Below are 27,749 nucleotides of genomic sequence, written 5' to 3'. Positions count from 1 at the left end.
TGTCATGGTGAAAGGTGTGTTCACACCTGTGCATCAGAGATACTTGCATCCACAAGCACACAAAGTCAGGGGAGTGCTAGTGAAGATCTCACATCCACCCCTGAGGATAGAGACCTCGTGTGTGCCCGTGGCTGGTTTGGGGTTGGTTTCCGTGTAAATTCTACAATAGTCTATTTTTGGAAACAACCTGAGAACCTGCACAGAGTTGGGAAGGAATGCACAGAACTGGCTTTGGCAAGCTGCAACAAGCCAGCCTGGCACTCACCAACTCAAGCACACACACTCATGTACACAGGGCTCTTGTCCAGACACGCCATTCAGACCCAGGGATACAAACAACGGCACGTGCTTAAGCACACACATGCATGCATTGAGAGACTTACGTCTGCATTTGTAGCCTTGCTTGTTGAGGCCCCTGGAAGGCAAAGCCCCAGAAGAGTGAGTGAAGGTCGATACTCCAGTGAAGATACGCAGTCCCTTCCCTCCTGGGCCACCCCAGCAGGTGTTGCCACCCTCACCAGACAAATTCTTTACACACAGAGCAGAAGGTGGGTTGCCCAAAGAAGGTGGCAATGAATTCGTGGTTCTTAATGTAGTGGATTTTGGCCTGTTTAATGGCTCCACGGCGGTTCATGGTTGGGAACTTGGCCTCCTCTTCACTACGCATAGACTGTTTGCAATCTGTAAGCCATAGGGTGAAGTCAGCCCCAGGGTTCATGAAAGTCGCTCCCCCTGCAAACCTCCCAAGATGGTCCCAACATGTCCCCATGGGAGTTGCTTCCTTAGGTACCAGTGCAAAGTTTTCCCCTGACCTGGCAAATGCGCTTGCCCCTGCCCAGGTGGGGGGTCTTACCCCCATCCTCCAGGAAATACTGCACAGACATCAGCACCTTGGCCTGAGGCTGCAGGTCCAGCTGCAGGGGTGGGAGGGGGATGTCAAATCAGTGAGGGTGGGCCTGGCCTAGGTGAGACTCAGAACCCACCCCAAGGCCTCCCCCAAGGCCAAGGGGGGCCCTATAGCCTGGCCAGGCAGTGGCCAGGGAAGAGAGGGTGGGCAGGGAGGACAGGGTGGGGCCCCGCCCCACTATGCACTCAGGGTATTATTACATTTGGGGAAGTGAAAGGATTCAGCCCACACCCTGTTAGCCATGTGGTCCAGAGCAGCGTGGAGGGAAACTCCCACCCCATCCCCCTATGCACATGCAGACATCACACCACCATGCCTGAAACACCCACACTGTACTCTGGGACAGGTTCTGCACTAGCCCAGACCATCTACAGGGAAGGGCCTATGCCTCTATTCCAGGGGCATTTCCTCAGGGGGAGCACATGCCCATGGGCTCCTGTGTCTCTGCCTAACTGGCTAAGAATCTGAGCACTCTCTCTTCCATCTGAGTGTCTCCATTCCTCATTTAAGGCTGACCAGTGCTTCCAATGGTCACTAAGCCTTTTTAGTTTGGCTGCAGAAGCCTACAGGATTGTATTGGCACTGGCATTCTACTGCCACCAAGAAAACCAGACAGAATACTAGACAGATGCACGTGTCTAGAGTCCCAGCGAGAGCAGGTGAGTTGGGCAAGCTGCCGGCTTTCTTCTCTCACCTCTTTATTGCTAAGTAGCATGATGTTGGTCCCATGCCTGGCTAGACCTGTAATATCTTTGTTTTTAAGATGTATTTATTATGTGTAGAGTATTCTTCCTGCATGTACCTGCACACCAGAAGGAGGCACCAGAGCTCATTACAGATGGTTGTGAGCCACCATGTGGTTGTTGGGAATTGAACTCAGGACCTCTGATCCATCTCAATAATATCTTTAAAACACTCCCAAATAAAACAACAGGTACCTCTGAGTTCAAGGCCTGGCATTGAGTGGGAGCACATCACTTTATAGTGCATATCCTACCTTTCCAAAATTAACAGGTGGGGAAAAATAGTCACAGTAGTCACGATAATTTCCCTCAGCGCCTACAAGGTGTCACATTCTGCAGTGTCTCCATACTTGGCGCTGCTGGAGACTGAATCTATGGTTTTGTGCGTGCTAGACAAGCATTCTGCCACTGAGGTAATCCCCAAGTCTAATTTTACATTTTTAATTTTTGAGACAGGATCTCATTAGGTTACCCACCAGGTCTTAAAGCTGTGACCATCCTGCCTCAGCCTCCCAAGGACATAGGATTATGAAGTCAGGACAGCACAGCGGACTTGCAATAAAGCACTGTAGACTAGTGCTCGTTCAGCAAAGGGACCCAGAGGTGGGATGTCTTTACTCCTTTTAATGGAAGTATAGAGGCTCAGGGTTGAGGACCTGTTATGTCGGGGCTGGAGAGTCGTACTGGTAACTGGTACTGAGGTGTGCCCACTCACCAAGTTTCACCCCACAAGCACACATGCAGGACCACAGCACATGACCCTCTCACCCAGAACTCCGCCTTGCCATTGTTCTTCTTGCAGCGCTCAGCCAGTACTGACACGCCCACGGTCACCTCAGACAGTGGGTCTTCAGCTGCCCTCATCAGCACAATCTGGATGACACGGCCCTCGTAGATGTGGGCATCGAATGTTGACTTCCACTCAGGATACATGGTGGGCTTCTTCTGTACCAAGGTCTTCCCTCGCTCTGCAACCAGGGCCAGACAGACGACATCAGGCTAGGACTCAAGTCCTTCCTTCCCTCCTTATCCCTCATTGTCACACAACCTACTCTCTCCCCAGTCCTGAGGGTCTGCTCTGGCTCTCTAGCAAGCCTGCAGGGCACTCTGGCAGCCCACCCTCAGTGCTTCACTCCTGCTTTTCCCTCTCCTGTTACCCTTTGCTCAACCTCCATTTCAGCCTCTCTTTCTGTTACCCAGGGAACACATGGAAGCATGGCCACATGACAGCCAAGGACTGGTGGCAAGGAACATGGCCTGGCCTTGTCACGAGTCCCAGACAGAGACACGGGTCAAGGTAACCTCAGGTAACCACTAAGCCACAGCCACGATGGGATTGAGGACAAAGACAGTGACAGTGTTTCTAAACCTTCCTGCCATCAAGTGACCCTGATATTCAGAGACTTCCTGGAGGAAGAAGCAGCTCAGCTAGAACCTAATGGGTGTAGGCAGTAGCCGGCAGGGAGCAGAAGGTGAGACCAGAGTGAAGGAAGCATCCCCTGTAAGCCACCCTGACCCCAGGTTCCCTCAGAGGTGGGAGGGGGATGTCTCATCTCCTGTGACCTGCCCACCTATCCCTGTTGGGGGAAGAGGGCAAAGCCAAGTCAGTTCTGGAGCACAATAGCCTCAGTGTCCAACTCAGGCCCTAGCCCCAGCAGACATGTGGAAATCGTGGGATGAAACCTAAGACATAGGAGGCTCAATTCAACCAGTTTCAAACCCTGGAGAGAACTGGGTTGCTTCTGTCTTTCTGGTCCTCAGCTGGGTAGGTCAGAGGGATAAGAAGAATCTAGGTGAGAAGGTTCCATGTCTCTCTAGGGACTAGCTTCCAACACTACCTGTGCTGAGTGCCTCCTTCATCTTCACAGCACAGAAAGGCTGGCTTGCCTCATCCTCTGTCTGCAGCGAGCCCAGCTCATACGAGTTGAAGGAGATGCGCAGGAATGGCGCCATGGTGAAGCCTGCAGGGAGATTGTGCACATGATGGATCATGACGGCAAGACAGTAGAGCAGAGGCAGTGGAGACCACTGTTGGGGATACCTAGGCACCCACGTTCCACAGAGCTCACAGCACCTGAATGCCCACACGGTACACCAAATGCAATAAATAGTGCCAATGGGGAAAGCTGGGCAGTCTAACATTAAGTCTGGATGTGAGGCACCCTGGTAAAACTAAAAGGTGGAACACCAGACCCATTGGGTGACAGCCACTATGGTGACTGCTATTTTGTCAGTCTGCCAGGCCAGGGTGCTGTCCCCATTCCTGAAATGGACCCTGGAGACATTTGAGTAGTCTGTGATCCTGAAGCAATCATGTGGGAAGTCACTGAGTGCCCCTCTCATGGTCAGGGGCCTAAGCAAGCCAGGGATCCAGTATGTGCTGGGCCCCCCACAGTGTCAGCAATGCCCTCTTCTCGGCTGGGCTCACGAAAGCCCTCTTGATTCTCTGCTGCTTTTGCTCCTAACCACTCAAGCAAAGAAGCGTGGCCAAACTGAGTCCTGCTTCAGCAACCAAAGAAGCCCACTCTTAAGATGGGTAAACTGAGACCCAGACTGAGCCAGACTAGAAGGCTCTACCAACTCTACCCTGACTTGGTTCAGCACACCGCACCCTTCTGAACACAAGCCCCTTGGGTCACATGCCTCCTACCTATTTAGATTTCCTGTCTTTTCAAACTGAGAACGGAGACAGCAACCAAGATCCCTTCCAGGCAGGTAAGGAGGTACGAAAGAGACACGGTGGGGGGATGTGGGAAAGGGGTGCAGTTTCACATTTTCTTCCAAATCTAAAACTATATTTTAATGTTGACTATAATATACAAAGATGGACTCATGATCCCCTTACACACACACACACACACACACACACACACACACACACACACACCACAAACAAAACCACCACCAAAACTCAGTTGCCCAGCATGAGGCAGCTCCCTCCATCTCCTCAGCAGGGCCATCAGAGCAGCAGCCAGGTCTGCCCAGAGCTCCCAGTCCAGATGAGCTCAACAGGAAACATTGACCAGCCCAGAGTGCCCAGCCAGAGTTTAGGGCCCACGCCAGAGCAGACAGACTAAAGAGGCCGATTCCACCAAATGCTGCCCGGGTCTGGCTCCTACTCAGTAAAAGGCAGAGCAGGTGTGCAGTCTCAGCCTGTGCCCCTGCCCCCAGTCTCTGACCTGAAACCAGCAGGTGGGCAAATGCTGAGCACTGAACCGGAGGGAAGAAAAAAGAAGCTGCTGTGGGCTCCTGGCCTGGAGTATGCATGAGCATGGGCTTGCAGGGCGACAGATCAGTAAGAATAAGAGGGCCTTAGTGTGCTCTCCGTGGCTAGGATAGACACCACCACCAAAGCAGCTTGAGTAGCTTGTTTCATCTTACAGTCTACAGTCCATCATAAAGTGCAGGAGTGTGGAGACCAAGCTGTTTCCTGGCTTGCTTTACAGGCCATCAGCTGCCTTTCTTGAATTTTGTTTTTTGTTGTTGTTGTTTGTTTTGTCTTTTTGCTTTTTAGAGACAGGTTTCTCTATGTAGCTTTGGAGCCTGTCCTGGAACTTGCTTTGTAGAGGCTGGCCTCGAACTCACAGAGATCTACCTTTCTCTGCCTGAGTGCTGGGATTAAAGGCGTGCGCCACCACACCAAGCTCAGCTGCCTTTCTTACACCTCGCAGGACCACCTGCTCCGCAGTGGCACTGCCTGCAGTCAACCGAGCTCTCCTACATCCATCAAGAAAATGCTCTACAGACTTGCCTGTAGGCCAATCTGATGGAGGTGTTTTCTCAGCGGGGTTCCCCCCCCCCCCAGCTTGGGTTAAGCTCACAAAAAGCTAACCAGCACAAGGACAGTCATAGAAGGAGTGCATGTGTGAGGCCCTGTGGGAATAAGATACGATGGGAGGTCAGTAGATGGTGGCGTGAAAAGCAAGATACAGAGGACTGGCATTGGTCACATGTAGGAATCTTGGACAGATGCCCCAAATCCCCAAGGAAAAAAGACATCTTGGACCTCCTACTGACCTCAGAGTCTAAGGCATCAAGTGTCCCAGTGAGTGCTTTCAGGGTCTGAAGTAAGAAACAGGACCCCTCCTAGCACACACTTGCCCTAGGCCACGTACCAAAGGCCAAATCACAGCAGGCCCAAGTCTCAGTGAGATCACCAGGAAGAAGGCAGGGTAGTGAGCAGCTGGCTTCATACTTCAGAGAGTAAAGCTGAACAGGCATAGAAAAAATAAGAGAAGGGGCTTAGGCTCCTCAGGGACATGAGATTAGAGCCATCCCAGTGGCAAATGGTAAGGCTGGCTAGACACAGGTCCTTGACACCAGTGCTGTCTTGGCTGTGTGGCTATGCAGGCCTTCTGAGTTTCTGCAGCCTTCTACTCCAGGTGAGGGCTGTCCCTGGTCTCTAGGTTGTGCTCATGAGAAGCCCACTAGGATAAGAGCCAGCATCAGCCTGACAGGCCCTGGACACGCCCCTTTGTTAATGCTACCCCCATGCCCTATGGGACACCCTCTCTAAGTCTGCTCATGTACCCTACTGGGTCTCTTCTGTGTCCCTAATTCTGAGATGGAAAGTCATGTCTGCAGGAGCATGTGGCAACTGATCCTGCACTGGCCCTCCACAAACTTGCTGGCCAGCCTCTCCCACAGCTCCCCCTGGTGTCTAGCTCTGCCAGCAGGCCCAAGGCTTTCCTTGCTCCTAGCTTGCCCTGGGTTCACAGAGCTGTGTGGAAGACAAAGAATCAGAGCAGCCACAGGAGGGTGATGCAGGAGCTGACCCGTGGGCTGCCCTTGAGGTCTGTACTTCAGCTCCCACTCATCACAGCTTACTGTTACAAGCCACTGGAGGGAAAACCACAACCACAGCAGGTCTGGGCCCCAGCCCTGAACCTGCATCCAGGCCACAGTGCTACCAGCACTGGGGAGTCGTGGTCTTTGTGGGCTGCCATGGACTACCCAAGAGTCATTCAGGAGTCAAATCACCTTGCCCCAAGTTTCTGGGACAAAAATGAAGGCAAAGGCGCCTGCCAGTGCTAATGCCCATTTGGCTCTCATTTGGAGTATCCAGACCTTAGAAAGGAAACAAGCTAGCATCTGCTGCCATCTCAGGGTGATCCTGAGAGAGGCTCTGGGCAACAGTGCCCATCTGCACAGGGAAGTCGGTCTGCCCACAGGCTGCTGTGTCTGTGCAGTGGTGGGAAGACTAGGGGTGAGGAGAACACAAAGGCAAGGTGTGCCCAGTATTTATAAACCCCATGCAAATAGGCCCAGGGTCACAGGCCCCAAAGGAAGGATACTGCCTGGGCCTCAGACTTTGCAGGCCCAGGGGACAGTGGGGGCTATCCTCACAGCATTCCATGGGGGAGCAGCGGGCCTTCCCCATTGTTGGGAGCTCTGAGCCTCTATGCTTTTGCTCTCCCATTCTGTCTATGAGGAAGAGACCAAAGGAAAGAGCCAAACAGCCAAGATGTCAATCTCAGCTCACCCGCTTCTGAGAATCTGTCCTGTCCAAGATGACAACATACTGCATTAGCCTTGTAATTATATTTGCACACTTTATCCCTGTGCAGCCCCAGGTAGGATTTTCTAGAGAAAGAAATCAAGGTTTCAAGAGGGTAAGTGACTTACTCAAGGTCACACAGTGGTAAGTGGTAAATAAAGGGTGGGAAGATTTGAACGCAGGCCTATTGGATGCTGCAGTTCTTTCTACACTCATCCTGTATCCTGGACTGGCCCTAGGCCTGCCCTCAAGGCCACTCCTCTCCTCTTGCACAGACACCTTAACTACTGTCTTTCCTCCATTTCTGAAAACATAAGCTGGCCTGGGTCCCTATCCTTGCCAGAAATCAGAAGCCTTGAGGTAAGGAAGGCAGTAGCTAAGTCACAGCAGACAGGTCACCTTTTCCAGAGCAGATAGAAACCTGTTTCCAGACAGCCCAAGGTATTGAGTGAAGCTAGCCTCAGTGTGACAAGGGAGGCACGGACTGGCAGCAGAATGGGCAGGCAGAGAGTGCTAGTCTGAGGTAGGCAGGTGTAGGTGGCAGAGGCTACATGAAGTAGGATCAGGGCTCCTCAGGGCTTTGCTCCCGGGTAGCTGTTGAAGAAGTCAGATGACCCACCAGGCGCTTCAGCTGATGTTTTCTTGAGCCTGTCCACACTTTCCCATAGCAGTCTGATCGAGGTCTCTCTTCTCATCCCCAGTCCCAGCCTTCCCCACTGGCCAGTGGAAAAAACCCTACGGCCTGTGAGACAGAACCAGACCAGGTAGAGGGAGCCTGTGGGATCTGAGACCTTTTATGCAGAACCTTGACCTTAGTTTTCAATGTACTACAAGGAGCTGGAGACATCTCCAAACGAGAGCTCCTGGTAGTACAGAGCTGGACTAGATGCCAGTGGCAGCAAAGTGATGCCCTCCTGGGGCTGTCACCCTACTCGGTATATAGGCCTGCGAGGGAGAGAAGAGCAGACACAGGTCTGCTCACGGGATGGGATGGATTGAGAGGTGCTGCGACAAGCAGAGTAGAAGAAGCTGGCCCTGCCGTCGTAAAGAACAGAGTCGGCATGAAGAACAACCAATCTGGGCCTGTGAACAGAAGCACCTGGGAGGCTGACCTCCATGGTGGAATTCCCAGACAGAACCAGGTCAAGGAGGCCATGGGCTTTCACAACTCAGAAAACAGGGCCAGCAGGAAGAGCAGAGAGATGGCCTCTACCAGAGCCCATGGTCTTAGGTAACAGCCAGGTTCCAGAGCAGGGAATGCCTTCCATGGGACTGGCCTCATGTCCTTGCCACCCCTTGAGACCATGTACTCTTCTTCCCTGACTCTTCAATACTCTTATTCCTCCCTGCTTTCAACCACAGCACCCTCTCTCAGCTGTGACCTTCCCACAGCATGGAACCTTCTCAGCTAGCACTGTTCCTAGAAGTCAGACACCTTAACCTGCCATTTAAGGCTTCCTACACCCTGGCGCCATCTTGGTCTCCATCTCAAATCCCTCTGGCTGCTTGGCACCTCACCTGTCAGCCCCCATGAACCTGTGCAGTGTCCCCTTAGCCAGAATGGCCTTCTTCTCATGTACCAATCCAAAAGCCAGCCCTGGTAATCTTTCCTCACTCCTGATGAAGGCAGCTGCTGCTGACTAGTAATCTGTGCCACTGTCTCAAGTGCTGAGGACTTGGGTTTGTTGTAGGTGGGATGGTGTCTCTCCCTCGACTTCCATCATCTCTCTCCTGGCTACATGATGGCCGCTCAAGAATCTCACTGCTAAGAGCTTATGCTGGTAGAACTCAGTATAAGACCCTCAATTCAACTCAATCCAACACATACACACACAAAACAAACCATGAAAACCTGGGTTAGTTACATGCCAGTGTGGTGGGCACTGTCTGTAATTCCATCACTCAGCAAGAGCTACAGAAGGACCCTACCTCAAAACCAAAAAGAATCCCAAACACAGTGCATGGGCATAGGAAGTGGGTCCTGGGTAGCATAGCCGTACCTTTCCAGTTGCACAGGGGTCGGGCTACCCTAAGAATCAAGTGAAAGCTGGGATCTTCTCAGGAAAATATGCACGCAGTGACATGACTCTGCACAAAACAGGGTGGGGACTGGAGCCACAAAAGTTTGCCTCAGTCCCAGGCTGGTCCCATGAGTGAGTACCCCAGACAGAACAGGCTGATGGGACACAGTGTGGTGGAAGGCAGAGGAGGACGGAGCAAGATGGGGCCAGGGTTTGCTCAGGCAGTGAGGATCGGGAGTGAGAGCACTGAAGTAGAAACGAGGCCACAAATGTCTCCTGGCTGGGGTGGCTGGAGGGCGTCCAGCCTGAGGGCCAGGACTCGGGTTCCTGTCCAATGGCTCACAAGTCCTCTGCCAACACACACGGGGTAGGAATGCTTCAAGCCTGCACTGGGCTCAGAACTGTAGTTTTCTCACAGACCCCCGAATCAGGACTCTCTGAGCTCAATGAATGGAAAAATTGCAGGTATCCATGAGGGATAAACAAAAGCCCTTCATGGCCCAAGCCTGAAGCCAGCTCCTTCGAGGACAAGAGGTTCTCTGTGAGAAGCCATGTGGAGGGGGAACATCCAGGATTCTCCAAAAACAACCACACACATGTACACACATGGGCACACCAGCTAACCTAAACACACGCATGAGGAGTCTCCTTCGAAGGCAGACACACACAGAGCTACACACACCCTGCTCTAGGATAACACACACACACACACACACACACACACAGTGTGCTAAGTCATAATATACAGACAGGTAACAGACACACTCTAGGCAAAGAGAAACTCAGAGGCCTGGAAGGACCTTGCATATCTGATAGATCTGGCACCGAGTATGGCTTTTCCTGTCACAGGATCCTTGGGCACAATGGCTGGAGAGAAAAGGAGGGAATGGGAAGGATAACAAGGAACCGGGCCAGGATGAGTTTTCCTCTTCAGAAGATCCAAAGAGAATTCAAAATACAGAAGAGAAAGGACAGGCTGGTCAAGCACATCCCTAGGCAGGCCTCAACTTGCCCACTTGCCTGCAGGGCCCTGAGGGGAGGAAGTAAGCCAATGCTGAAGCTGGAGCTCACAGGTGGCAGTCACAGACCTGGTGACTGAGGGAGGACTTTAAGTGCTGTGGTGGGGGCAGCCCACACATGCCCTCCATGAGCCCCAGGCTCACACTACAGAAGATGACCAAGAGGCTAAGCAATTAAATCAAAGCCACAAAGCCAGTGGGGACCAGGAGGGGGAAGGGAGAGGGGAGGGGAAAGAGTTTCCAGCTCAAACTCTTAGACCTGCCCATCAGACGTATAAGGGCTGAGGGACTATGTTTGCAGAGGGGGACTGCTCTAGTGCCCCCCAGTTGGTGGTCCCAAGTCTCTCCCCCCCTCCTCTCTCAAAGAGGGTCCCCAGAATGTTCAGATTTATAACAATAAACTATTTTGTGTCCGGGAGAAGGCAAAATGGTCACTTTGGTCTTTTGCTATCTGTCTATAACCTCCAAGATGGGCAATGTGTGGAGGACAGGCCTAGCCCCTCAGGAATCTGGAGAAAGCTGGAAAAGCTAGGAGCACCCATATGTGGGCCATCCCCCTCACAAGTTAATAAATGAACTGGTGAGCTCAGGCCTAAATGGGTTGGGTGGATATAGTTTAGAATATGGCCAAGCCTCTCTAGTATCTCCATCTGCAATATGGGAATGATCACACCCATAGACCATGCTGAGCACGGGGCCTGGAATGAGGCAGAGATATACACAGAAGCTGTGCACACCGCCATCCTCCACCTGGCCCTCTCTCTCCCACATGCCCCACTACCCATCTCCAGGTGTCTTTGATCCTCTTGGGGTTAATTCAGCTGTGGGATGCCCTAAACTGCCTGCTACTCCAGGATCCCAGCTAGGCTACTGTCGTTGAGTCCACAGTCAACAATAGCTCCTCATGGCCCAGAAATCTCCATGTCTTGATAACCTAAACTCATAAGCTTTCTCTGGCTCTGCCACTGGTGAACTCCAGACATCCTCCTACCATGTCCCCACCAGCCCTACAGTCTATACCACATAGACATCTGATCCAGTCTAGGCCTAGTGGCAGGCCTGTTTACTCAACATGTCTAGAGATGTGATCCAAAGCTTCTGCTGTTGTGAAAACAGCAGCTCAACGACCACAGGCCTGCCCTCCTGGCCCCAGGAGGGACCTCTGAGGGACAGCTGTTCTATCCTGTATCTGAGGTCTTCCAAGTTTTCCCACCAAAGGGAGGCCCTTTCCTCCCCAACCTGGCTTTAGATTCTCAGGTCTCACTTTGGACCTAGAACCCTATACTGTAGGAGTACATGCCCACCTGGCTCTCCAACCTCACTGCATGAATGAGTCAAAAAAAAAAAAGTTCAAATTAGCCTACAGCAGCCTACTAATGCCCTGCTTCCATGTGTCTTCATCTGCCAGAGTGCCCACGTTCACAGTCATCAGGCCAGAAACCTGGGGCTTGTTTTCTGCTTGCCTGCCTTCCCCACACAGCCCACTCCCAAGCCTACCTTTGTAGCGAGCTTCCAAACCTCTCCTGATTCCACCTCCTACCCCAACCTGGTCGCTACTGCCAAGCCCAGTTGGAATACCTGCCTCCCTACAGCTCACCTTCCCCGACTAATTCTGATGTCCCAGCTCCCAACAGGGCTTTCAAGACTTTTAAGACAAAGTAAACCCTGTCACCCCTGACTCAGCTCCTAGTGTTTCCCACCAGATCTATCTACCTGTAGCCTTGGCCTCCCTGAGGGCAGCTGCCTTCTCCTCATCCCTGTGCCCTGGCTATAGGGACCCTTTCACTTCCCTGAAACCAAGTTCCTTCAATGAGGAGCTTCTGTGTGTGCAGTATTCTCTTTTCCTATGCCCTACCCCTCACAGTGGCTCTTTCCCATCACGTCTCACATGAACACCCCTGCTCTGCCCATCATTGCCTCTGTAACTTCACGATAGCCTTACATTTGGCACAAGCCCTCCAACCTCCTGGGCCTGTGTGCTACACCACCATCCTTACCATTCTTCATCGCCAGAGACTTTCAGCCTCTTGGTTCCAAACAGCAATGGGCAAAGACAAGTTGACCTTTTCTGTATTCCTGGGACATGACGGTTCCTCCCACTAACTGCTACATATCAGTGATGCAACACGGATGGGCATACAAGCCTTACTTTCCAACCTAATCAGTTCCAAATGCCTGACCCTTCTCTGACCCAAAGGGTGACTTCAGGGGTCCCAAGGATAGGCAACCGGATAAGAGGGCTCATCACCCACCTCCTCATTATGGGCGCAAGCAGAGAGGAGCGGAGAAGAGCCCTAAGCAGCTAGTTGTGGGCTGCCTTTCCCTTCTCGTCATACACTGTTGTGAGATCTGTTTTCCTCATTTTGAAAGGGAGCGAAGGGGACACAAATAAGAGCTGACTGGGCATAGCTACTCTGCCCTGGGGCCCCTTCTGAAGAGGACATAGGAACACCAAATCAATAGAGCCCTCCCCAATGCCTACTACTGTGGGTAGCAGCAGAACTAACAGAATGAGAGAGTCACAGATCTAATAGCCAGGTGGCTGTGGCACCCAGCCAGCCCCAGCCCATCAAACAATAATGGCACATTATTAATATCATTTAATAGACCTGAATAGTTAGTCACTCTGTACCAGGCACTAAGTGCTTTCCATGCCTTCAGTTCCTGCTATTGTTTGTTTGTTTTATAGTTGTGGTTTTTTTTTTTGTTTTTGTTTTTCAAGACAGGGTTTTTCTGTGTAGCCCTGACTGTTCTGGAACTCACTTTGTAGACCAGGCTGGCACTGAACGCAGAGATCCACTTGCCTCTGTCTCCCAAGGGCTTAGATCAAAGCAGTGCACCACCACCACTCAGCCAGTTCCTGCTATTTTGCATACATTATCTGCTGTTTCCCAAGTAGCTCATAAAAGTGAATATAAACATCATTGTCAGAGAAAAAAAACAAGGTACTGGGTGTGAAAACCACTTGCACAGATTTATCCACAAGGCTGCTTGGTGCTTCCTAATTTTCAGAACACATCCCCTTGCAGGTGGCAGTGCCTACTGGTGCTGAAGTTCCTGTGCTCTGGCTTACAGGCTTGGAACAAGGGAGGACCTGGGGTTGTGGGGCTACAGGCAACTTATTGGTCTCAGGCCCTTGTCTTCCATCAGAGTTTCAGACAAGCCTGGACAGTCTTGGTATGGAAAGCCTGGTAAACTGGCCTAACCCACGGGTCAGACACTACTCCCCTCACAGGCAGAACTGGGGTGAAGCAAGCCACAGGCAGAGCTGGTCAGTTCTACTCTGAAACCACTTCCTGGGCAGCTCAGAGGAAGTGAGTCTCCAGAAACATCTTGGACCAGCTGGGTCTCTTTCCTGGGCCCAAGCCTCGGAGACTGGGCCCCAGGAGGAAAATGTGCTGCTGGGCAGGCCGCAGAGTTCAGCAACTCCACTCTCTCCAGGTAGAGTGTGAGGACATAGCAGCTGTAGGTCCCCCATTGGCCTATGATCACCTTGGCCCCATGACCAAACAGCCCACTCACTTCCTCTTCTGTGGCATTAGCCACAGCTTGCAGCAGCTGACTAGAACTCTCCTCCACACTAGTGCCCTTATCTCCAAAGTCAAACCCTGGTCAGCCTGGGGCCTAGGTCACGTGGGCAGATCCCCCTCACACTATGGCCTAACTTCCTCCAACCCTGGTGATTTCTTTTTTTTTTTTTTTAGACAGGGTTTCTCTATGTGGATTTGGCAATCTATGTTGACCAGGCTGGCCTTGAACTCACAGAGATCCACCTGCCTCTGCCTCCTGAGTGCTGGGATTAAAGGCATGCACTACTACCTCCCAGCTAGCCCTTGTGATCTCAGCTCCACCTAGACCCTCACAGTCAGGTGACAGACTCTGACTGCCAGAGTGGGTAACAATCCAGACCAGGGCTCCCCATCTGACCTAGCATGGGCATTGTGTGATGTGTGTGGATAGTCAGAAAAGGAAGTACGACTCTGCAGGAGTGTATAAGTGTGTTCCTTGAGGAAATGCATGTGAATAACTGTGCTTACATGGAGGCAGTGTGTGCCTGGGGAGAATATGCCCAGTGCAGCCTGGCATTGTCTACCTGTATGAGCACGTGCAGTCTCTGCTAGCCAACCAGAGGATGTTTGAGTTTGCAGGAGGCGGGTCCTTGGCTGATAAACCTAAAGCTTAAGTGTTTAGGAGGAGCTGGCTTCCCTGACTTCAGGCAGCTGAAAGCCCCAAGCAGATCAATCCCTCCCCACCAGGTCCGGGGTAGGATGAATAGATAGAAGACTCAGAGAAGACCCTTATCCTATTCCCACTGGAGTGAGAACCTCAACCTCCTCCCTCTCCACACTGAGATGCTTCACAAGTCCTGCACTAACAGTGGCTAACAGCCAGAGAGTGGGAATGGGGGCTGATCAAGGGACCCCTGAAGGGAAACCACCCTTGCCAGCCTGCCCTGTCACTCCACAGATTCCAGGACACACACATGCATGTGTGTACGCACATGCAGACCTCTGCTCACGGGGGCTCCTCCAGGCACACACAGAACTACTTCCTTCCTCCTTCCTCCTGTTTCTTCTTTCTTTTTCTGTTTGTTTTGGGTGCTGGGGCTTATACGAGGGCTTCACACACTAAGCACATTACCACAGAGCTGGGGCACCTAGGTCACAGGACTTTATGTCAACAGGGGCTCAAGGAAGCAAGCCTGGCCCAATTGGGGCACTGCTAACTTCAGAGACTTGCAGCCTTCCCCTGGCATCCCTCAAAGACAGTGCCCAGCAGAGCTCAGCTCTGAATCAGGAGGCTGAGGAGACAAGGGAGAAGTAGGAGACCACTCGGTCCCCCTGGGAGACGCCATCCTATTCCAGACAAGCACTCAACGCACCACGGGGCACAGGTGAACCTGTTTCCTGCGACACGAGGGCAGTTTGAGGAAGCACGGGAAAGCTGACGCAACCCTTGGTTTACATGCTACTGTCCCTCAAACTGACCAAAAACAGTGTCATAGCATCTTCTCTCTCAGTACTGGGGTTCCAGTCCTCTGAACTCCAAGGTCAAAGCCACAGCCAGGTATCAGGCAGGAAGCCCCTTATGGACAAAGCAATGGGCACCTCCGCTGGACACTCTGCTTCATACCCAGATCACAGCTTTTTAATGCAACTTGGGATCCAGCCAGTCCCAATGGAAGAAGACAAGTCTTGAAGAGAAAGGGTACCCTGGCACAGTGCCGTGCCCATCTGCCCTAGACGATCCATCCTACCCAGGCCTCCCGGCTCCTGCAGTCACTCACTAACCACCAGAAGTAAGTAGGCCCAACGCCCTTGCCTGGACCAATTCCCAGCAGACCTGTAGGAACAGGAGAAAACAGCTGAGCTGGGAGGCTCAGCCAAACAGGCTCCAGCACCAGCCAGCCTCCGCACAGCCAGCACAGGCCGGCTCAGCATTGCTGGACGAAGGAGGTCAGGCTTCCCTGGGCTTGACTTTCTCTTCTGTCGCTGGCTGTTAGGCTCAAATTCTCCTGGGAACCAGCTACATGTCCCTTCCATGTTAGGGTCCAGAACATTGTGTCCTTGTCCAGAACATTTCGAGTATGGTAAGGAGGCCATGGAACATGGTAGGGGTGGGGGGTGAACACCTGTTCTGACCCTCCTGTCAAGGAGGTGGACCTAAAGGTTTTGGAGTTGCAGGGTACAATCAAGCACCAACCTCAGACAATTCCTTTGATCCCCCCCCCTTTTTGTTTTAGATAAGAACAGGGTCTCATGTCACCCAGACTGGCTTCAAATTCACTATGTAAACTGAGTGAGCCTTTCCGCCCACCCCTACCTTTTTGAGACTGAGCTTCTCTGTGTATCCCTGGTTGCAAGATCCACCTGCCTCTACATCCTGGGTGCTGGGATTAAAGGTGTGTCACTATGCCCAACTGTAAGCCTAATTTTTAACTGGGGGGGGGGGGGAATATTACTGCTCCAATGCCCCAGGTGGCTCTGAGGCTTCAAAACATGTCTTGCCAGCTCTTGTGCTAGATTCACAGTGAAAGCAAGAGATGACCGTAATACGGTGAAATACAACCTGTAAGCCTAGCTACTCAGGGGTCCAAGGCAGAAAAAGCAAAAATTCAAGGTGAATGTGTGCTACACGGAAAGAAAGTTCATGGCCAGACTGGGCAACCTAATGCGATTGTCTCAAAAACTAAAAAAAAGAAGAGTTCAGTGATTCTTCCAAGTAGGGTCCCAGGTTCAGTCTTCAGTGCCACTAAGAAAGCAAGAGGACAGAGTAGTAATAGTAATTCATCTCAGTCCTTGTTTCGTGGTTTCAGGTGATTCTCACACCCTTGTACAGTTGAACACACTGAGGCCTAGAGATATCCTGACCAGGAGGAATGGCAAAGGCAGCACAGGGTCCTAGCCTAAGTATCTGGCATTCCCACTGCAAGCTAGGTCTCCTCAAAAAGTCCCACCCCCTTGCAGGGCAGTGGTGGTGCACACTTTTAATTCCAGCACTTGGGAGGCAGAGGCAGGTGGATCTCTGTGAGTCAGAGGTCATCCTGGTCTGCAGAGGGAGTTCCAGGGCAGGTACACAGAGAAACACTTTCTCGAAAAACAACAACAAAGAAGTCCCACTCCCCCAATTAGAGACCCCATCTCTACTTCCTGAAGCAGCAGCAGCCTCAGGCTTTATCTTGCCATCAGTACTTAAATGATTTCCAGTTTAAATTTAAACTCCAATTAGCTGTGCCAGATAAATGGTGTCAGAACCCTGCAATAATCACAGTTCTGAGTCACCCCCACTCCCCCCACCATAACTACAGAGATTGGGGGCCGGTTGGGGCGGGGCTGAGCAGGGTTGAACAGGTCTGGGTTCTGGTACTCTGGAGAATCCTCCTTCCTGCCTGCAGCCTAGTCAGGGAGGCAGGAAGAGGCAAACGACACGCTACAAGGGAAATATGGTCCCAGATTCCGACTTGGGCAGCCAGCCAGGAACGGTCCCCACATAAGACCTCACATGTGCGGTAGCCAAGACTACTGAAGAATCTGAGTCCTCAATTTCTCTGCTCTACAAAGAAAACTCAGCATACAGAGGCCTGGCTTGGGACTCCTAGTCTTTTTTTTTTTTTTTTTTTTTTTTTGGTTTTTTCGAGTTAGGGTTTCTCTGTGGCTTCGGAGTCTGTCCTGGAACTAGCTCTTGTAGACGACCAAGCTGGCCTCAAACTCACAGAGATCCGCCTGCCTCTGCCTCCCAAGGACTCCTACTCTTACAGAGCCCATGGCTTTTTTGGTCCAGAACCTGAAGTCTTGAGCATACCACTGCAAACCCAGAACTTTCTCCAGGTTTCTCCTTCTCTCCAGCAGCCAGGGCTGGGCTTCTGCATGCAGAGCAGACACACCCAGCACCTCCTGTTCTCCCGTAAGCTTACCCACAGCTGGGCACCCAGCATCCCTCCTAGTCCTACTGCCCATACCCTCTCACACCCTCCTGTTGCTGTTATCCACAGCCACTGTCACGCCTCAGCACCTGCATACTGTCAGACCACGCATCTCCTACCAGTCACACTCTCCCATTACAGCCGCGGACTGCCAGTGTCACCTTCAGCATGGTCTTGTCATATACCAGAGCCTTCACACCATCACACAGATACTGCCACTGAGGAAACACACCAGCACACCACAACCACCCTCGGCTGGGCTGCTCACCACACCCAGACTAATCCACAGCAGGAACGAGGAAACCCAAGGACCAGTCCCCTCCCTCTATACCAGATCAGCCTGGGCATAGAAGATCAGCAGCAGCGGGGAAGAACCGAAAACGATTGTAGGCACTCTTAAACAGACACACACACAAGCCTTGTGGTTTGGCCCGCCTATAGTGTGGGCTCCTATAATTAAAGGATCTACTCATGGCCAGATGGTCACCATTACATGATGCACATAGGACTTTTGGGACACATAGGGATACATATACACACATGAGCAAGCAAAGACACATATCACAAAATAGAGGGGAGACCAATGGCAATTCGCCTTCGCCAAGACATGATGTATAACGTTGTAAGAGTCAAGCATAAAGCCTCAAGACACATAGTCATAAACATACAAGCAAGTCACACGTGGAACAGGACACACGGAGAAAGTCCTACAGTGACAAACAATACACAAGGAGACAAGATACATAACATACCCACAGGCCCAAACACAGACAGCAACAGAAGTTAAGCTCCTCCAAGGGCCCAGGGTAGGAACCAGAGGAGAAAGGAATCCCACGCCCCCCACTCATTCTAAATCCTCATGACAGGTTTAAGTGGGGTTGCTTAGTGAGGCCCGCTTCCCTCCCCTCCCCCTATACCGAGGAAGTTGGGGAAGTGGGAACCGTTGTGGTGGTGTTTTTGGTCTCCCTCTCCGATGCCAGCCAGCAGGGCAGGGCACTCCCATCACTGCTGCCCTATCACCTTACTAGGCCCCCCAGAGGGAGTGGCGTCTCTCCTGTGGGACAGAGACTGACAGCACCAGGCAAAGGCTACCGGGAGAGGGGGCTCCGAGGGGCGGAGAGGACAGGGGAAATGGTAAGAACTGGAGCCACGCCCAGCCCAGAGACAGACGGAGAGCCAAGAAAGACACTGAGACCGAGAGAAGAGATAGGGCGAGGAGGAGGCGCCGCGCCGGTCCGCCCGCCTGGGACCCAGACGCAGGAGGCTAGGACGACGGGCGGCCCGGCCTCCGCCCCGTGGTGGAAAAGGACCGGAGGCTGGACTGACTGGGGCCTGCGAGCGTGGGCCGGGGGCGCGGCTCCGGGAGGACTGGGTCGAGGGGGCGGCGGGCCTGGCGGAGGTAGGGAGACGGAGTACACGGACGGCAAGGGGGCAGGCAGACTCTGCCTGGGAGAGGAGGACCAGGGAAGAGGGGGTGGGGACCGACGAACGTGTAGAGGCCCCCAGGGAGATTCCGGAGGATCGCACGGACCCTCGGTGGGGTTGAAGGCGCCCAGAAGGGTAAAGATGCCGGGAGCAGTAAGGCCTGGGCTCCTGCCGTCGAAGAGAATATCAGACCAACTAGGAGACCGAGGCACCGGCGGGTCTCCGCGCTCGGCGGGACTCCGGCTTCTAATGGCTCAGTTTCTCAGTTTCAGAACCAGGAACCGGGGAAGAAAGAGGGGAAAGGAAGCCATCGGAGAGAGAAGAAGGGCAAAAGGCCGCTGCGCCCTCGAGTTAGCTAGGACCCCGCGCCCGGGCCCAGCTCGCACTCACCTCCCGACGCAGGGCCAGGCGCCAGGGGTCCCGGAGGACCGGGGTCTGTCTCGCGGCGCGGCTTTCCCCGATGCGCGTGGACGGGGAGGTCAGCACCAGCCTGGTGAGAATTGGCCCGGCGGCCAGTGGGGACCGGCAGGGTCCCGGCACCGAGGGTAGAAGTCCGGGGGCCGCTCGCGGGATCCCGCGGCCGCCGCCTCCTGCTCTGGCGCCGCGGCACACGGAAGTGCGAGGGGGCGGGGCTGCGCGACCTCACCCAGGTGCCGGCCCCGACCCCGCCCACACTCAGGACCCGCCCCACGGGCGCCCGCCCCTTCGAAACTCCGCCCACGAGAACCGGGGGTCCAGCTCGTCTCAGCCTCTTTCAGCTCAGGTCTCAGTCCCCTGATCTCTCAGGCCTCTTTGGCTCTCAGTTGCGCCTCGCCCGCCAGTGGCACGCAAGCCATCCCATCTCTGGGGACTATTTTATACTCTGAGGCCAAAGTGGGGGCACAGCACACACAATGGAGCCTGGGAGGCACCGGCGGGGGTTCCCCAACTACTCGCGCCCACGCGCGGGACTCCCCACTGGCCAGCTGGCCCGCCTCGCCTGGCCTCACTCCTCTTCCTGCTGGCTTGAGCTGGGCCGGGAACGAACGGGCTCAGTGCCCGCCGCCAGGCCTACCGATCCCAGCCCTGCCCGAGAGAAGGAGCTGGGAGGTCTCCAGGGCAAAAGGCTCTAGCCAGTCTGCTAGGCGCTGCCTCTCAGATAGTTCTGGGAATTACCTCTATCTCCATCTTCCCAATCTCTCCTGTGCCCATGGTCCCGAGCTCCTCTCGTTTCAATCAGAGCATAAGCTTTCTTTCCAGAAGAGGAACTTGATCATCAGCCGTAACTCATTCATTCATTTGTTCATTAAGGGCCCCCTGGGCCCAAAGTCTGAGAACCAAATGGAAGCCAGGGAGTCCATTTTTCTGTCCCCAAAGCCCAGAGCACTAAGATGTTACATTATACTTACCCAAAGTAGTGACTTCCTGGGCCGAGCATATAAGTCGAATAATAGGGCATTTGTCTAGCTTGCAGAAAGCCCTGCGTTTGTTTCCCACTACAGAGTAAACCACAGATGGAGGGTCAGAGTGAGACTCCATCACTCAAGAGGCGAAGGCAGGAAAGGAGTTCAAGTTCAGCCTTAGTTGCGTAGCAAGTGGAGGCTAGCCTGGCTGGGCATGTAAGACTCTGTCTCCAAAAAAAAAAAAAAAAAAACCAAAAACGAAACAAAATAGCCAGGCAGTGGTGGTGCAAGCCTTTAATCCCAGCACTCGGGAGGCAGAGGCAGCCTGGTCTACAAGTTCCAAGACAGGCACCAAAGCTACACAGAGAAACCCTGTCTTGAACCCCTGCCCCAATAAATAAATAAATAAATAAATAAATAAATAAATAAGACTCTTCCCAGGAGGCTAAAAGAAGGTTCTAGGATTCTGAGGTACCTGAACTCCTAGGGGTACCACTTAGAAGAAATAAAAGTCTAGACAGCTCTTTGCGTTCTAACTCTCAGAGAAGTGGACCCCTCTCTGGAGGCCTGAGACTTCCAGGGATAGGGGAACCTGACAGAGATGGAGGGCTCCAAACCTTATTTTAAATGCCCAGTGAGGATTGGATTAGGGAGAAGAAACCAGAGCGACTTATCCCACTATAGGCAGAGGAAGGTTCCTGGGTCCCTTTTCCCTGGAAGAAAGGTAGACCCAGCCCAAAAATTAGTATTTAGGTCCCCAGCCCCATCCTATGACAGTGGATTCTTCCCACAAAGCTGACTCTGGCCACATTGGATTCCTTTTGGAAAGACAGTCAACGTTCTTCTCTCATCAGGCTTTTGAATGTGTCCTGGGTCATGTCCCACAACATTTCTCTGCCTATCTTGGCTGTGTCTCCTCACAGAGGACTCCTCCTTGATGCCTAGTTGGCCTTTCCTTGAGCTGAGGGGCCCTATTTAGCTTTCCTGGGGCTGGACTAAAGGAAAGGGTGTGCAAGGTAAGCTTCAGGTGACCTTTGCCCACCTGGAATCAGGTATCACCCTATCTAGCTCCTCCTCCAGATCCACAGCAGCTAAACTGAGCCTCTCCCATTAACATCAACAATGGACCTACCCCGTGCCAGGGACCACAGCGAGAGAGCCAGCCACTGGGGAGCTCTGGGCCAGCCAGCAAACCTTTCTTCCCACCTGTTGCTTTCTGCCTTGGAAAAAGGCAATGAAGAGTAACTGTGTTTGATAATGGGGGCTACCCAGGGTTGGGCTCTGTCCTAGGTGCTAGATGTGTGCCTTGTGTACAATCCTCAAGCACCCAAGAAGTGAGGACCATAATTAAGGGCAACTTTGCTGACTAGCAAGGGGGACTGTGACATAATGAAATGCAGAGCGGCTAAGACTGACCTGGCCATGTTCTGGCAAGGGCAGAAGAGAGATGCAGGTGGGCTTCGCTCCAGAGACTGGTCAAAGGAGAAGATAGACTTGTGTAGAAGTCAGGGCTTCAGACCGGGTTGGCTAGAACCACTGCATTGTGGAGCTGGGTACAACACTGGGTAGTCCCGGGCAGGGTCAAGATGAGCTGTCACCAGCCAACCTAATAAGGGCCTATTGAGGCTACGAAGGAAACTTTATCACATGCCGAGTCTATGACCCTGACTGCATCCTCAGGACCACACCTCCCCAACCCATTCTCACCTATGAAAGAGGCCATGTAAAGAGAGATAGGAGAGAGGAGAGAGAGAGGGGAGAATAGATACACTCTCAGCCAGGGTGGATGTCTGCTAAGGACTTGGTCTCTATGTTGTATGTTTAGGGTTATAGGAATGGCCATTGTGCTAAGTCACAGGCTTTGGCTCTGAACGGGTTCTGGATTGTCTCTCATGACATGGGTTTAAATCCTTCAGGAAGACTGGGCTCAAAGCAGCCCCCAGAAGTGGTTCTTTCCTTCTCTTTTCCTCCCTCCCTCCTTCCTACTCTTCACCCCTCCTTCTCCAGGTTAAGGAAAAAGCCAAGGGACCAGAGGTGGGTGGAACTGAGCAGTAACCACCGAGGGCTCTCTGGAGGGTTTGTCCAGAGAAAAGGACAGAGATTCCTGCCACCCTGGCACTATCCCAAGCCATGAGCAAAATAGGGTCCTAAGATCTCTAAAGGAGAAGTCTAGGATTCAAAGAAGCAACCTGAAAGACCAGCCATTGTTCCTGCGAGCCACCAGCTGAAGACGGGACAGGGTCTCCCATTTCATCTCGGTCAGCAGTTTGTTTTTGTCCCGTGCTCGCTCAGTACCATTTGCTCTGTCTCTGCCTGTGTCATTATTCTAGCCCTGAAGCTTTGGCTGTCAGGGCAGCCACCTCCACCACACCCAGAACACTGGCCTGCTCAAGAGAGAGCAGACTCATGTTTCTGGGACAGGAAACACAGGCAGCAGGAATGATATATTTGGGCAACTGCTGGGAATAGCGGAGCCTGGCAGGGTTTTGTTGGGGGTAGTGAGATGGGAAGGACGCGTGGGGCATGCCTAGGCCTCAGGTCACTAAGGCAGTCACAGAGGCTTCAGCTTCTGGCACTAGGTGAGGGACAAGCTAAGTCAGACCAGAAAGACCTTATGGGTGGTGCCACATGGCAGGGAAGAGCTGAACGGTGATTGCCTTGCTCTGCCCTGAACCTGTGATTTTACTATGCGTAGGTTTCCTCATCTGTGGAATGGAGATGTTAATAATGACATCTGGTGGTTGAGATGGGGCTTCTGAGACCAGAGGAGCAAGCTCAACCTGGCTTGGTTCCAGCTGTCAACACAAAGTCAGCAGGGCTGGCCTAATCCTCCCTGTAATTCCTCTTCCATAAATCTGTTTAGTGAAACTTGAGAATTCCTGGGAAGAAATGGGGAAAGTGCCTGGGAGACAGCAGAGCACAGGGCTTTCCTGTGGTTCTCGTGGGTGGAGCCCAGCACTGACCTTAGCACAGTTCCGGCCAGGCTGTCCCCTGAGCAAGCCCCTTTTGTACCGGTTCCTCACAGGGATCTGGGAGCAGCAAAGATGGGCAGTGGAGCTGGGGTTGGTCACCAGTGTCAGCTACAGACTACAAGGAACATCCTGATCTCCCCAGAACCCACTCAGGGGTGAAGGCCAGGGTTCTACTAGTGTGCCTGCCCACAGAGGTGAAGGCTGGAGGGTGAGACAGGGGTGGTTTTACCAGTCCCTTATTTGCTCCTGCGTGATTGTCTCAGCTCCTCTGTGGATGATGGCTCCCAGAACATTTGGCAGATACAGAAAACTAAGGACAGGGGATGAAGTAAAGGTCCTTGAAAAGGCCAAGGGCTGTAGACAAGCCCTCACCTACAGCTGCATCCCCCACCACCACACCCCTACCCTTCACCCTTCCACCCCAGCCTCTTCCCTACCACCTTGCAGTCTCTCTTCCCTTGCTACATTGGGACTGTGCACGGGTATGATCAGGCCTGCAGCCTTGCCCCTCCCTGCCCTAGGGAAGCATTTCCCAGCAAGGAGGGGGAGGTGCCAGTCCTCCATGTGATTCTGACCACACTATAAAAGACCCAGCTCTATTCCTGGGTCACATAGCTACCTGGACACTGCCTTGCTGGTGAGGACCAAGCCCCGTGAGGACCCAAAGCTGGAAATGACAAATAGGCAGGGAGAGCCACAGAAACCTTAAAAAAAAAAAAAAAAGGATCCATTGGCTGTTTGAATGGGAAAAGGATGTGTCTGTCCTTTAAAGCAAAAACAAGCCCATTTAAAGAAGAGAGTGTAATCGCACAGGTCTCCCCAGACAGTTTCCCCATGTCCCCTTCCAGAGGGATATGACCTGGCCCCGACTCTTTCAGGCTGAACAGAGCAGCCTGGAGCTCATGACCTCTTTATTCTTGTCTGGAGACTGGGAAGTGGGAGCTGAGGCCCCTGGCAGACTTCACTTGGCATCTCCTGGTAAGATTCTGCAAAGAGGCAGTGGATAGTGCCCAGAAGTGGTTGGGCCAGTTGGACCAGCAGAGCCCGACCCAGCAGCCTACAGTCAAGTCCTTTGGAGGTAGAGAGGCCCTGGGGCGCTTCTGCCAAGCCCCGCTCTCTCTCCACTCTCCAGCTCTGCTCAGTTTCTGGTTTGCCCCTGGAATGCCTTTCCATCCAGCTTTTAGCATCCAGCCAGGCCCCACACACATGGCCCTTCTGGAGAAAGCCTTTGTTTCTCGTGAGCCCAACCCCACTACATTCTGACCAGGGCCTCTCCGGAAGCTTAACCCCTGGACAGAGGCCCCAGGCAGGGAAGAGGCAGTATGCAGTCACCATGTTAACTGACTGTGTGACCTGGAGCAAGTGCCAACACCCTCTCAGCCTCATCTTCCTCAGCTGTAAGAGCCACACCCCCTGGGGCTGCCTGGACACCAAATTAACATTAGCCACAGAGAACCCAACCCTGTGTCCAGCACTAGAAACAGGCAGCTGGGCTTGCCCGTCCTTCTGCTCCAGACCTTGCCCCATTTGCCAATCCCAGCAGCTTGTGGTAGGCAGCAGTTGGCAAGGGAGGTGCCTCCTTAGTGTAAGAGGAATCCTCCCCTCTAGCTGCTGCCCACCTAACCCCAACCCACCACCTTCACAGGTCTTGGCCAAGCTTCTGCCCACAGCCTTTTGTGGGCATAGGCTGTGGCCATCTTGGCCGCAATGGCTAGGCAGGCAGCCAGGTTGTTGAAAAGGCTTGGACAGGAGGAATTGTCCTTTTTTTAAAGCCCTTGAGCTTAAAAAAAAGAAAAAAGAAGAAAAAAAAAAAACCCCACAGTCAGTACTCATGCCAGCACCCCAGGACCTACGACTACAAGGTAAATGGGGTGCCAGGACAAGGCTATAATTTCTGGATATGGGGTAGAATTTGGGTCAAGGGCTGGAGTACAAAATTTAAGCTCTCAAGTAGGCCACATGTAGGTAGGGAGTCAGCTGGCTTCTGCCATCTAGCCATACCGAAATCTCTTAAAGTAGGCTTTGGAAACGAGGCCCCAGCCACAGGTACCAGGCTCAGGATCACAGGCGTTTCCAGGTGCAAAGGAGATCTGGGACCCAGTTGAAAGCTCTAAGAAAAAGATGAATTAGACTTTTAATTTGTCCTCAGGTTTTATAACCTAGATGCTTGGGAAGTTCATGCTGAGGTCTGCCCTAGCTCCCTCATGTTCCCAGACCAAGCCTGCTGGCTTGGTAGAATGGGAGGCTAGGTTCCCTGGGTGTGGATTGCTTCTGGCCAGGATGGGGGAAGGGGCGCTATTTGGAGGTCAGGAAGGAATGCAGAGGGATCAGTGGGTTCAGAGTGCTGGCCTCTAGGGGCTGCAGTAGGGATGATTTCATGCATGTTTTGAGGTGCCAGCAGGGGCCTATGAATAGGAAGGTTAGCAGGAATAGAGACTGGGGAAGTAATCTACCTCTCCTCTTGTGTCTCCAAACCTCTGCTTCCACACCATCCGTACCAGACACTGGAGTCCTCCAGAAGCCCCAAGAATGTTTCTCCCTCTGCCAGACATTCAAAAAGGCCAGGGCCAGCCCAGTCTCGGCCCCCTCAGGGGTGACACATTCGCGGTAAGCTACAACCTTGAGGAATACAGAATGACCTTTCTTCCCTAGGATGTGCCTTCTCAAGTCAGAAGGCACCAGAGACGCAGGCTTCCATGCCTTTGCCCTGATCAGTCTTTGACTCCAGCCCCTATTCTTAGCCTCAACCCCAAACAACCCCCAGGCACTGTGGGAACTTGTACACATTGTGTCACCCTCATGCTTCAGTATCCCCCACCTGACTTCTCCATTCACCTGTCCCCACTTCTGTCACACTGCCCTGTGTCTCTTGTCTGCCCATTTTGCAGTCCCCTTTTCAAGAGACTGCCTCCCTCAGCCCTGGAAATTTTTTCTCTTCTTGGCAGCTGTGTGACCCCCTTACAAAGTATTCAGGAATTGCTTCCTGGCCCTGGGGCTGATCCCAAACCTCTTAGAGTGAGTGAGATCCCAAGTTCAAATCTGCCATTAACACAGGTGACCTAGCCTTTCCTCCCGCCCCTGTCAGTCTCCAAACTCCTGGAAGATGAATACACAGATCCCACAACGTCTTTCCTCTGAGCCTTTGCACATGGCATTTGCTTTGCCTGAGATATAATGCCTAACTAAGCCCTCTCTAGGTTTAAGTGAGTACTGGCTTGGCGATATCACCTTCAGGTAAAATGTCTGTTTTCCCTGCCTCTGTCACCATCCCTGTCCAGGTGCCAAGCCCCAGCCTGATGCTCCACCTCAACCCCAGGTTCCTGAGAAAGTGTGAACATAACCAGGAAGACATGAGGGCAGAGAATGCTTCCCACAAGAAGTCAATCCTGGGGAGCCTAGAGGATGATGGTGAGGAGAGACTAGATGAGCAGTAGGTAGTGGATGTTAGACCGGGTTGTTCAGCTTGTTCAATGCTCAGATCAGAGCAGCCCTGAAGACCCCACCCCCACCCCACCCCTGCCGGGGCTCAGAAAGGTCTGCTCAAGGCCATTTCATAAGTCTGATGCCCCAGCCACGTTCCCTCAGTCTGGGAAGGCCAGTCCTGTTGACTGCAGAGGCAGGGATGTTTAGGCTCTATGTAGCCCTGCCCCACAGCCCAGCACCCCTTACTATGTGACCTCAGACATGTAGCTCAGCTTCTCTAAAAGAAGATGAGTGTTTCAACTGTCAGTGGTCATGAGATACGGAGTGAGGGTGCGGAGGAGCAGGGTTACAACACCACCACCTTCCACCCCACCCCACCCCCGGTTTTCTACCTCTTTCCCTCCCCAGCTGCACACGGGGATCTGAAGGGAGCCCAAGTAACTGTCTGTAGCTCCTCTTGCCTCTGTGCCCTTGGCAAGGAGCCTCTCCCATGCCCAAAGGGGGTGACTCGGGCAGTGTTCTGAGTAGAGGGGATTGCAAATGGTTAGACAAGAGACCCACCTGCTGTCTAATTAATGGCCTACCTCTGGGGTACCTCAAATATTCCCACTCGTGCCACAGATGAAGGAAGCAAGGCTTTGGGAAATCCTTGCCTGAGGCCACACAGGATGGTACAGGGGACTAAGGCTAAATTAGTCCAGCTACTGCGTTTGTCTATAGGGTCCTTGACCTGTTCCTCTGTATGCATCTAGCCAGGTCACAGAATCTAAACTTCCCAAAGCAGTCAGAAGTCAGCATACAGAGGGCCTACCTCAACATTACAGGTTATATCGAAGGGAAATGGCCAAGGTCTAGAGTCCCCTTGGACTGTGGGTTGCTAATCTACAGAGCGCAGTCACTCACTTACGTGACCTTGGGCAAGTCACTCTCCCTTTCT

General features: G+C 52.8%; 1 protein-coding gene across 1 annotated transcript in view; it reads right to left on the bottom strand.

Annotated features, from left to right (window-relative positions):
• Positions 1-19,768, bottom strand: part of Prkcd (protein kinase C delta) — a 31,873-nt gene extending 12,105 nt beyond the window's left edge. The window contains exons 1-6 of the mRNA XM_041662799.1: positions 19,426-19,768; positions 3,489-3,611; positions 2,419-2,618; positions 854-914; positions 519-681; positions 384-415 (exon numbers count right to left, since the gene is read on the bottom strand). Coding sequence (XP_041518733.1) covers positions 384-415; positions 519-681; positions 854-914; positions 2,419-2,618; positions 3,489-3,603 — 571 coding nt within the window. The 5' untranslated portion in view covers positions 3,604-3,611; positions 19,426-19,768. The remainder of the gene's footprint in view (positions 1-383; positions 416-518; positions 682-853; positions 915-2,418; positions 2,619-3,488; positions 3,612-19,425) is intronic.
• Between the last annotated feature and the right edge of the window lie 7,981 nt (positions 19,769-27,749).

This window comes from Microtus oregoni, unplaced genomic scaffold, assembly GCF_018167655.1.
Source record: "Microtus oregoni isolate MIOR12 unplaced genomic scaffold, Mior012 000013F_ref0000133, whole genome shotgun sequence".
NCBI lineage: Eukaryota > Metazoa > Chordata > Mammalia > Rodentia > Cricetidae > Microtus > Microtus oregoni.
This window is presented reverse-complemented; position numbering and strand designations above follow the sequence as displayed.